Source organism: Lissotriton helveticus, chromosome 7 (assembly GCF_964261635.1).
Source record: "Lissotriton helveticus chromosome 7, aLisHel1.1, whole genome shotgun sequence".
NCBI classification, from domain to species: Eukaryota; Metazoa; Chordata; class Amphibia; order Caudata; family Salamandridae; genus Lissotriton; species Lissotriton helveticus.
The window spans coordinates 85,019,573-85,032,085 of NC_136068.1; the positions used below are offsets into that span (position 1 = coordinate 85,019,573).

The following is a 12,513-nucleotide window of genomic DNA, read 5'->3' on the forward strand; positions in this document are numbered from 1 at the left end:
CCCTTACGTGGCACTGTTAAATCACCCAAGATTATTATGTGGCGTCTACTCAAAAGCGACCCCTATGTGGCACTGTTAAAACACCCAAGATTCTTATGTGGAGTCTACTCAAAAGTGACCCTTACGTGGCACTGTTAAATCACCCAAGATTATTATGTGGAGTCTACTCAAAAGCGACCCCTATGTGGCACTGTTAAAACACCCATGATTCTTATGTGGAGTCTACTCAAAAGTGACCCTTACGTGGCACTGTTAAATCACTGACGATTATTATGTGGAATCTACTCTAAAGTGACCCTTACATGGCACTGTTAAATCACCTAAGATTATTATGTGGAGTATACTCAAAAGCGACCCCTATGTGGCACTGTTAAATCACCCAAGATTATTATGTGGAGTCTACTCAAAAGTGACCCTTACATGGCACTGTTAAATCACCCAAGATTATTATGTGGAGTATACTCAAAAGCGACCCCTATGTGGCACTGTTAAATCACCCAAGATTATTATGTGGAGTCTACTCAAAAGTGACCCTTACATGGCACTGTTAAATCACCCAAGATTATTATGTGGAGTATACTCAAAAGCGACCCCTATGTGGCACTGTTAAATCACCCAAGATTATTATGTGGAGTCTACTCAAAAGTGACCCTTACGTGGCACTGTTAAATCACCCAAGATTATTATGTGGAGTCTACTCAAAAGCGACCCCTATGTGGCACTGTTAAAACACCCATGATTCTTATGTGGAGTCTACTCAAAAGTGACCCTTACGTGGCACTGTTAAATCACCCAAGATTATTATGTGGAGTCTACTCAAAAGTGACCCTTACATTGCACTGTTAAATCACCCAAGATTATTATTGTGGGTTTTATATAGCGCTAGAATCAACTCCCGGAGGAGTATCTCCGCGCTTCGACCACTGGGGAACCCGTCCTGGCTCACCCTGAGAGATGGTCCCTAATGGGTATCTCTAAGGTGCGACCAAGCATCCCCGGCGGTCTGGGGGGCCGTTGTGAAGATGAGGCAAGCTAATGCCCAGAGTTGCCGAGTGTGGTCCCTGACTGGAGTAGGCACCGAGGCGAGAATTATCGAGCCCGCTGACCCTGGTCCACGACCCTGCCGCGTCGGGAATCGAACCCTGGTCCCGGGCATTCCTCTGCTTACGGGTCTGCCGCCTCTAACCAGTGAGCCACACCACTCCACTATTATGTGGAGTATACTCAAAAGCGACCCCTATGTGGCACTGTTAAATCACCCAAGATTATTATGTGGAGTCTACTCAAAAGTGACCCTTACATGGCACTGTTAAATCACCCAAGATTATTATGTGGAATCTACTCAGGAGCATCTCCTAAATGGCACTGCAAAATCACCCCAGATTATTATGTGGATCTATCGAGGAGTGAACCCCAGGTGGCACTGTCAAATTACCTAAAATGATTATATGGATTCTACCGCAGAGCGACAGAGGAGCAACCACTGGGTGGCTCTATTAAACCGCCCCGTACCTAATGGCCTTCCTAACACCTTGGGCATATTGCATCTCCAAGTCTTACAGGACCCCCTACTTTTCACCCCCCTGAGCTTGTTTGTTTTTTGTTCTGCAGCCAGGACCACCTTTCCACATGGTCCCTATCCAAAACAACCACGTTAAACAATTTAGGATTTTTATAAATAAATAATTTTATTGCCATTTTCAGCAATTGCTACTGTGACATAAACGTGTCAAGATGTACATTCCATAACAATCTATATAGTATAATGGTATAACGTTTATTATATCTGGGCCAACCCTCAGCAGGCCTATCAGTATAGGAGCTACATATATATGGTAGCAATAAAAGTATTCCCTACTAAGGACCGAGCAATATTCATTACTATGTATTCCGTCCTAACTACAATTTCCATGAGTTCTAGATTTTTCCTTGCTTATGCATGCATCCTCTAGCCTCATATATTGGGGCTTCAGGCCTCATACACTTATGTTTTGCATAGGTCACAGAAGTCCTCTATTTCTGTTCTATGTCTCTCCTGACTATTCTCTAAAGGAACCGTCTCACTCCATGTCATGGACACAGTTTGCAGGCCTGGACTTTTGTGTGTCTGTCTAATGCATTCTGGGTGTTGTAGTGTTGGTTTGCTTCCATTGACATAATTTGACTGTCACACCTTACACAGAGGATTTCTAGGAGAAAATGTCAGGACTGGAAGCAGTGTCCACGATGAAACGCAGTGGCTACCCTACTATTGCCAAACCCAAGTTTATTAGGGTGCTGCTATGTCTATCCGTATTTACGAAGTCTACAATACTGAGTAAGTGAAAACTGCCACCCTAAAGCACCCGACAATGTGTCGGCAACTTCCAGACAGATTCCTTGAGTATCAGATCAGCCCCAGGCCATGTGTAAAAAGTCATCCTCAGTCACATTGCATCTGATACAGAATGGGGATAAGTCATGCCTCATATGCCAGAGCATTTGTCTAGTATAGTAAATATGATGTAAATAGTAGATTTGAATCAGTCTGAAATGGAACAAAAATAGCCTCAAAGCTATGAGGATATTTTGCCATTCCTTCACCTGTAGTAAACCAATATCTGTTTGGTAGACTCTTCCCAGTTGCTCAAAGCAGTCAGGGTAATGAATGACCAATCTCCTATAGGTCTGTATAACTTCTAACTTGTCCAGAGTCCCAGTGTTCAGTTCGGCCTCGAGTGGGGAGAAATCGAGCATATTTTCAGATACTTTCAGACTGAGTATAATCAATCAGGACACTTATAAAGCGCACTACATACCCGTGGGGGTCTCAAGGCGCCGGGGGGCGGGGGGTCAGGAGTCTTCTGAAGGCCAGCAGATCCTGGGTCTGCCGTAGGTTGGCGGGGAGGGTGTTCGAGGTCTTGGCGGCGAGGTGGGAGAAGGATCTGCCACCGGTGGTCGTTCTTCGGATGCGCAGGACTGTGGCGAGGGCGAGGCAAGTGGAGTGGAGCTGGTGGGTGGGGGTGTAGATGCTGAGTCATCTGTTGAGGTATGCTGGGCTGCTGTTGTGAAGAGCTTTGTGCACGTGGAGGAGGAGCTTGAAGGTTACCCTCTTGTTGACGGGGAGCCAATGCAGGTCTCTCTTAATGACTTAAAGAGACTGTAGGTATCTTAAGTAGTGTAACGTTTAGAGGCCAAACTCAGTTCGTAATTGTGATAAGGATTCCAAGGCTGCGTCTTCCAGGATGTTCCCAGTTTTAAAATTCAGTATCCCAAAACCTGACACTGCCAATTTAGGGATCGTGATCTGTAGGTGGGACCGAGACAGTGGGGTTTCCATGGTGAGCCATCCATGCCACTTATCCTCCCTGAGATTCTCCTGCCCTAGTCTGAATAAAGTTTGGATAGGTAGATTCTGAACATATACTGGTATGTTGCCAAAGGGGAGACCTTCCCAAAACCACATAGTTCAACTCTTTAAGTAAGGGGAGGACACATGTGGAACAGCCAGTTGTTGATAACCGCGTCGCCTTACTAACTAAATTTCCTCAGAGATGAAAAATAAAATGGTAATAATTTACATTCATCACCATTGTATTTTTCAATAACCCAGTCTCGAGCCAAGCGTCCGGACGGGGCGGGCCTCTGCTGACTGGAAGCGCAGCGAGCAGTGCTGGGCCGGGCACGTTAAGTTTAAAGTGCGCATGTCTCTTTGGTCGGCTGTCTTGCGATGGCCAGCCGGATGTCCATCTTAAACCTCTCTAACCCAGCTTTCTTATGACAGATGGGTTAGAGAAAGCACAGGGCTCCACTCCAGTGTCCTCAGGAGCGCCGAAGGAGACCTCTCCCTCCAACCCTGGCGCTTCTCTCATGCTGCATGAGAACAGTGTCAGGATTGGTTAGTGCAGTTTCCTGGGTCCCATGTTGGAGCCTGTCTCAAGAAGACCCGAGCGAGGAGGACATCGTGCCAGGAAGGTAAGTGTAATAATTTATTTTTGTCCCACATTCCCACCACCCTCCGCACATGCCAGCCGCCACTGGTTAATAACTAGAAGATGGGATGCACTGTAATAGAACCGAATAGCTGCAACTCACAGACCCCACCTGAATGTTGATGTAAAACACTTGGCTAAGGAGTTGGGATAGGGAGGAATTTACACTGCAGAGAATATTTAACCTGGTCTCTCGGGAAAGTTTGTCCAGATTTTCCCAGATTATGTATTTTAGCCCACTGTGAACATGTCAGATTTAGGCCTGTATTGAGAGTGAGTGTATTTACAACTTGACTGGGGTTTACTAGGCACAGCTGACAATTGACTTTGTGACCTTGGCAGTAACCGAGAAACCTAGAATGCATTTTGTTGAGCCAGTGCTGGGCAGAGGTACACCCTGTGGATTTGTTCTTACAATAGTTGACATTCAGAATAAACATGCAAAGTATAGTGACAATAGAAAATGATAAACATCATACAATACCTTTACATAGGATGAGGTCTATGTTCTACTTTCATCCACAGAGAAGTGCACCTCAAATCAACATCATAAGTCTAAAAAAGAGGGAAGTATATGATATGAGAAATTCTGAAGCATGTCAAGGAAATAACAGTTCCCTAGTGGATTATAAAGGCACTGAGATAATTTCCACAAGAGTTGATGCATTATTATAGATTACTTGGTGATTAGTGCATATAGAAAGGTGCTAGGGGCACATGCATCATTGAAAATTGCATTCGCAAATGGTGCGAATTGCAATCATAATTTTTGTACTTTTAGCAATTTTAGTAATCGCAAAATTGCGATTACTTAAATTGCGATTGCATTTAAGGAATCTCAAATTGAGATTCCTTAAATGCAATGCATCAAAATTAAAAAATTAGCGATTTCGCTAATAGGGGGAGCAAATTACCATGAAGTTGACCTTCATGGTAATTTGCGAAAACTTTGAAAAATGCACTACAATGCATTTTTCAAAGTTCCATTTTACACACACACATGCCCTTGGGGCATGTGTGTGTGCAAAATGTACTTATAGGCAGATTCAGGGGTGCAACAGGGTATCCTTTTGACACCCCTGCACCCTTGAAATTGCATTCTCAATTTGCGATTCTCTAATTGAGAATCGCAAATTGAGAATGTCTTCCCATTCATTCCTATGGGCCTCTAGGCCCATAGGAATGAATGGGGAGGTATTCCTCAATTGCGAGTCGCAATTTAGGAATTTTAAGAAATCGCTATTTTTTTAGCGATTTCTTCATGCATAGCATTTTGCAATTCCTTATTAGCGAATCCTTACTTTTTCGCTAATAAGGAATCGCACATGGCATTGTTGATGCATGTGGGCCCTAGTCTTTAAGGATTCTGAAGCAATCCATGAGAACCTTATAGTGACAGGGTACTATCAGAACATCAAGTTTTAAATATCATCCTACAGAACTGGTGCATCTAAAATACTGTGATGGTAAGTACAATGTTTTTTTTAACTCAACATCTATATACCTTGATGATATATACATTTTCATATATAGTGTTCCAGCTTACTGAATATGCTAGGACAGTTCCAGGGGCAAGCAAAAATAGGTGACAAGGTCACAAGTTTCGTAATGAATGAGTTATTTTGCTAGGTAAAGAAAGAAATAGGTCAGATCACCAGATGAGTATACACATTGAATGTTTTTTCTTGTGAACAGTAAAGCTGTGTTTGTAATGTGAATAGGAGCATTTCACACTTTTATGTGAGAGCAACACCTGGGTACTTTTATGTGAGTCAAAATAAATACCATGGTGTTTTAGTGAGAGAACAGCTGAGGCTCCATTTTATGAGCGGAAACTTTTTTCAAGTAGGTAGAAACAATGAAGTGTTTTAAATGTGCATACAATGAGAGATATTTTATGTGAGGAGCTCTGGGGTTTTTTAGTGCTAGAAAAAAAGGGTATTTCATATTGGAACAAAATTACTGGTGAGCTTTATTATGTAAGTATATATTTTGCTGTATCATGAGCAGAGATACTGCTGCCCCTTTCGTTTGAATGGAAAAATGCTAGTAGTTTTTCATGTGAGTTGAAACACTTTCTCATACATGTTGGTGAAAACACCTGTATTTTTTCATGTTCGAAGAACCAGTGCATTCTTTTTCATATGAACAGAATATGTGTTTTGGTGTTTTGACCCATATTACTAGAAACACTTGTTTATTTTTGTTGTAAGTAAAATCAGTGTTTTGATGTATTGTTTCATGTTACTAGAAACACTGGTTTATTTTTTCTTGTGAGTAGAATCCGTGTATTTTTTGTCACTAGAAACACTGGTTTATTTTTTCTTGTGAGTAGAATCAGTGTATTTTTTGTCACTAGAATCACTGGTTTATTTTTTCTTGTGAGTAGAATCAGTGTATTTATTGTCACTAGAAACACTGGTTTATTTTTTCTTCTGAGTAGAACCAGTGTGTTTATTGTCACTAGAAACACTGGTTTATTTTTTTGTGAGTAGAATCAGTGTATTTTGTGTCACTAGAAACACTGGTTTATTTTTTCTTGTGAGTAGAATCAGTGTATTGTTTGTCACTAGAAACACTGGTTTCTTTTTTCTTGTGAGTAGAACCAGTGTATTTATTGTCACTAGAAACACTGGTTTATTTTTTTGTGAGTAGAATCAGTGTATTTTGTGTCACTAGAAACACTGGTTTATTTTTTCTTGTGAGTAGAATCAGTGTATTGTTTGTCACTAGAAACACTGGTTTATTTTTTCATGTGAGCAGGATCAGTGTTTTGATATATTGTTTCATGCCAGCAGGAACACTGACTTGTTGTTTCTTAGGTAGAAACAGTTTGATAGCTCTCAGCCCTCTTTCATGGGAGTAGGAGCGTAGGTGTAGTTTTGCTAAGTAGGCACACCTGGCACATCTTAATCAAGAATTGTTTCTCTAGGTGTGTGGGGGGGACCACCCCCAGATCTCAGCCCTGAGGGGCACCGAGAAGTGGACTTGGTCCTGGACTGCCTGTTCCTGGAGGAGAAGGCTGGACACATGGGCGGATTTGCCTCTGGATTCAGCCACGACGCAGCCACGCTAGTCCTGCGTGATATCAGGGTAACAGATGGAGAGTACTTGAATGACTACACCGACTACAACCCCCAGGATACCGCAGAGGATGCCATCATCTTTGAAGGCAGAGGTTAGTTGAATGTGCTGCAAGAAGATGCCATTGCTAGTAGAAAGGGAAAAGTTACTATGAGATGCTTGGCTTCAGGCCACTTAAACACAAATGACGAGATGGTTCCCATCACCCATGACGAAGGTGCCACATTCATCCCACTCAGTTACCCAGACATTCCACGCATCACAGGCACACCAACATTCTAATACCAAAACACACTCTGGCTGAGCAGCGAGAGGCAGCAGGGCTAGAGTACATATTAATCTAATATGTAGAATACAACAAAGGCCATCCCTGTAATAGATGTCACAGTTTGGGGGATTATCCTATAGGTGTTTGGCACAGATCTGCTCCAAGGCAGTAGTTGAAAGGTAGACTTACTAACAGCAATCTCATGGAAATGTACAACATAGAAATCATACCATATTTAGGTCTGACTTGGCAGCACAACAATTTGCCCAATATATTTGTTACCAATTCTTTAAAATGTACATAGAGTGGGTTTTGGCCCCACCCAGAGGGGTATTACCACCTCCCGCCTCCACTTCATGCTATTTGGTGACCCCCACGTGTCATTGATGAAATATCCCCCGAGCAGGGCATTGGCTGGGTGAAATCCTGACTTTGAGCAGGCTTATAATTTAGCTGCTCTTTTAGTGTGCTCACTTTGTGTACTTTGCTACACACACAGGCCTAGATTTACAAAGACTTTGCATCAGGTGTGTGTTACTTTCTTAACGCTAACCCTACGCAAAGTGTTGTGTTGGGATTCACAATCCAAAGCAAATAGCGATTTGCGTTGGATCATAACCAAAGTACAGCAAAGCTCCCTTCCATTATTTTGCATCAAAGGGGCGTTCCATGGGCAGTACATGGGCGTTCCCCTTAACCACCCTTTGATTTTGACACAAATCTCTAACTACAAAGAATTGTAGAACGGGATTTGTACAACATTCTGGGCCAGATGTAGGAACCCTAATACCGGTCGGTAACGGCTGAAATTACCGAATTTCGGCCGTTAGCGACTGGTATTAGGCATTTGGGATGTAGGGTGCTACATTTCAGATTCGGTAATTTACCGAATCGGTATTTAAGAATTCGGTAAATTACCGAGTTCTTAAAATCCAATTCGGTAAATTACCGAATCTGAAATGTAGGAGAGCACTCAAGGGAGTGCTTTTCAGCTGTAAGGATTCGTTATTTACCACCAACTACAAGTTGGTGGTAAATAACGAAAACTGTTAAAAAAGCAATTTTGTGATTTTTTAACAGTGACATGTGGCAAACATACATGCCCTTAGGGCATGTATGTGTGCCACATGTGCACCCATGCACTATACAGGGCCTGGAGGCCCACAGGAATGAATGGGGAATGCCGATTCGGTAAATACCGAATTGGTATTTACCGAATTTTACAGATTCGGTAAAAATTACAGAATTAATACCTACATACCATTTACCCATTCTAAAATACCGAATCGGTAAAATTCAGTATTTTAGAATCGGTAAATGGTATTTACCTACATCTGGCCCTCTGTGCCTTGTTGAGGCAGGTGTAACGAGGAGGAAAGTTTTTCATTTCTCTGCGTTTTTCCCCACTTTGCCTGTGAGCTGCATTGTACAGGATGCATACAAAGTGGGAAATGCCTTAAAGCATAATCTGTACTTTTCACAACACAGACACCATTGTGGTGCAAGAGTGTCTGTGTTTGCACATGGCAGCTAACAGAGTGCCAGCACCGGAAGAGATCAGAACAACACTACATCTAAGTAGATATGGTGCTTTTCTGTTCTCTCCCGTTCACGCAATGCAGCAACTTTACTTGCTGCCATGTATAGCATAAGTTGTATACAAATCAAGACCGCGGTTTTGTTGTATACAGTATCTACTGGTATCTCCAGTGCATGCGTTGGAGATCTTTTTAGTCATAGCTGTCATAAATGCACAATTTGCTTCATTACCAATTACAGCCCAAAATGGTGTCCTGCGCGACTTGCCAGGCTTCCCTAATCAGTGAGACTTCTGCCTTGAGAAAATACACAAGCTCCAGTTTGTTAACCCCTTAGCTGCGGCGGCTATTCTGCCGCAGCGCTAGGGGGGCCACGCGGCGCTCCCGTACTCGTGACAGAACCGCTCCGTCACGAGCCTCGGGTGAGCTGTGATTGTGATGGAGCGGTTCCGTCATGGCCCCGCCCGCTCAATAGAACGCGCCGCGCAGGCGCGGCGAGCGGGCCATGACGGAACCGCTCCGTCACCAGCACAGCCCACCCGAGGCTCGTGACGGAGCAGTTCCGTCACGAGCATGGAACGGGTTAAAAAATTTCAAGGAGCTAAGGTTGTTTTGGTCAAAGTTTTCTTTGTTTTGCCAATTCCTGAAAATGACCATTGTGAGGCTGAGGTAAAGTTTGCAGAGCAGGCTGGAGGTCAGATTATAATAACTTTCATTTGGTATGCTCCCTTTTTTCCTCATTGGTTATTTGTTGCCCTTTTTTCAGGAGCATCAATGGAGGTGGCAGAAGCAGAGGCTGTCCTGCATGCTGACTGCAATGGGCAGGAAGTGACTTGTGAAATCAGCCGTTACTTCGGTCGCAGTAAACCTAACAAGATGAAACCTGAGCAGAAAGACGCAGGGATTGAAAAGGTGGAGGAGGACCAGGATGTGTTGAGATTGGAGCGGAGCAACGTGGATCACCAACAAGAAGAGGCGGGGCCTTTACAGGAAGGGGCTGGACTTGAAAAGGAAGAGGCAAGGCCTGAGTTCAAAGAGGCGGGGCTTACGGAGGAAATAACTGAAATCCAACAGGAAGAGGTGGGACTTGAACTGGAAGAGGGAGTGTTTGAAGAGAAGGAGCCAACCCATTCGTCCTCCTGGTTCATATTTTACATTCAGATTCCAAATGGAAATATTAGCATCACCATAGTGACGAAGACCGCAACAAATCAGGACCTAAGTGATGGACAATCCAAACTTCATCCTAGACTGAAGGTCCCGCTGAGTGATAAGGGGACAATACCAGTACTAGGTAACCATAGGTGACACAAGAATCCAACACAATGCTGCACCAAGGGCTAGAATGGCGGAGACGCGTAGCTCTAGCCAATACCCCTATTGAATAGGATAACAGGGAAATATAGTCTCTATGTTCATTTAGTCTGGAGTTTTAACGCTCATATATGACGCTGCTCTACCACGGGCCATGGCAGTAGGCGAGGCTCCTTCTCATTGAGAGAATGCAGGGCCTAAATTAAGAAAGACGTCTTACTATGTGTCGATTACACATATAGTTCAATAAAAGTACAATTGGGTTTAAATGCGCATAATGGGATAAAATCCCTGCACACAAACATGCATTCTAACATGCATGTGTTAGAATAAGCTCTTGGTGAAATGGGAAATAAGTCTAGATGTTGATTTAGTCGGGGATTTCCCCCTTCTCATGCACACTGCTCAAGCATTAAGGCCTTCCCTTAGAGCCAGCTTTTATTTCCTGTGAACTAATGGAAATTCAGTCGCAATGCTCACTTAACGGCTGATTACGAGTGCCCTGTAAAATTCAGATACGTTCGCTAACTCCATTTACCTTACATATTGGAATTCCGGAGCATGCACTATTTTCTATATAGAGAATTTACAGGGTACATTAAAAATGAGCCCCTCACAAGTTCCTGCAGTCCAAACCTGATGCAATGTGCTGGGGAGAGGTCCAGTAATGAGCAGTCCATGTGGATTATGGTGTGGAAAGCATCAAAATTCACATGCTAGTCCCCATTTTGCAGGGTTAATCTCATAATAGCTGCCATTTATTAATCCATGTAAGTTTGGAACACTCCATTATCTTATTTTATTGAGTAGTTGACTATTGACCCCATTCCAGGGCACTCATAATTGTGGCCTTACACGGTGTGTTCTCTCTTTGGTAAACGTTTCATTCACACATCTCTTTTTTTTCTCCTGACCATCCCTATCTCCTTTCCAGTGGACCTTAGCGTCTTGACCCGCACCCCTTCTCTCATCACCAGCATTGGGAATACGGTGAGGCTGGACTGCGGTCTGCTGTCATCTAGCCTGGACGCGGCTGCTGTGGAGTGGAGGATCCAACACGAAGGCAGCGGTCGCGCTATTCTCGAGCATTCCCCGGGCGACGAATCCAGAAAATGGCCCGCTCGTATGGAGATGGACCCACAGTTGCTACTGGATTCGGGGGACGCCTCCCTCACCATTGCGGATGTCGGGGTGAAGGATGAGGGGACTTACATCTGCCTTATTACCACGCCTACGAGCCACGCTCAGCAGATCATTCATGTGTTTGTCCAAGGTGAGAAGCCACATGCCTGTCCTGAGTGAGTGGGTGGGTGTTCTGTCTATGTTAGTGTGCGTTTGGCCTGGCTGGACAAGTAAAGCAGAGCTAGATAGTTCTTTCTGATTGCTTCCAGGGCTCCCTTCCTACCCAGTGATTTGTTCAAGCTCAGCAAGGTCTAGCAAGGCGTCTCAAAGGACCCCGGGGTGCTAGTTTGAAATTAGATCACATCCACAGCTTTATTGCATATTTTGGTAAATTAAGGTGTAAGTCAATGAAATAGAGCTGACACAATGCAATGTGTCCAGTTCGTAGTCTTTTGGGAAATGAACATTGAGGTCCTAATGTTGAACTTAAAAAAAAAAAGAGTTCATGTACCAGGTTGGATGTATGACGTTACAATGCATGCTTTTACCACGCATGCTGTTACAACGCAGTTTTTACAACGCATACCATTACAACGCATAGCGCTTTGGGGTGCTGGATAGTGAATAGTTTAATTTACTATTGCAACTCCAGTCCCCGTGGACACTAGGGAAGGTGTTGGATAGTAAATTAAATCTATTCCCTATCCTAGAGCGCCCCCCAGCGCAATGCGTTGTAATGGTTTTCGTTGTAAAACCTGCGTTGTAATAGCACTGCGTGGTAAAAGTTGCGTTGTAAAGGATGTTTCCCACCAGGTTCATTGGATCCCATGTTGAGTAAAAAGAAAACTAGCTAAGTTATATTTGCAAAGAAGTGTTAAGAGTAAATTTAAAAAAAACTAATTTGGATGCAGCTTGATCCACCCCGCCAATCAGGGTGCAGGAGTGCAACATAGGAGCTTCATCAGGATGGAGCACTGAGGCCTGACTTAGGAAACGGCCTTCTTGAGCTGCTGTTGTTTATTCGTAGGTCTGTCAGCTTGGGCTACGCTATTATTATTATCATTCCTTATAAAGCGCCACTGACACCCTATGGGTAACCTGGCGCTGTGATAAGATGTTAGCTGAGTACGGAAAGGACTGTATCCCCTACCCAGAGGGAGTTAGCAGGGTGCCAGAGAGCATACCCGGGGATAGAGCCAAGTTTTTATCCTTTTTC

General features: G+C 43.7%; 1 protein-coding gene across 4 annotated transcripts in view; it reads left to right on the plus strand.

Moving 5' to 3' along the window:
• The window catches only part of TAPBPL (TAP binding protein like), a 55,462-nt gene that overhangs the window by 13,357 nt on the left and 29,592 nt on the right, over positions 1–12,513 (plus strand). For all 4 annotated transcript variants that reach the window (XR_013598481.1, XR_013598482.1, XM_078651573.1 and 1 more), the window contains exons 2-4: positions 6,904–7,149; positions 9,628–10,155; positions 11,110–11,448. Coding sequence is in view for 2 of the 4 variants with exons in the window: in XM_078651573.1 (XP_078507699.1) it covers positions 6,904–7,149; positions 9,628–10,155; positions 11,110–11,448 (1,113 nt within the window). In the remaining 2 variants the exon portion in view is untranslated. The remainder of the gene's footprint in view (positions 1–6,903; positions 7,150–9,627; positions 10,156–11,109; positions 11,449–12,513) is intronic.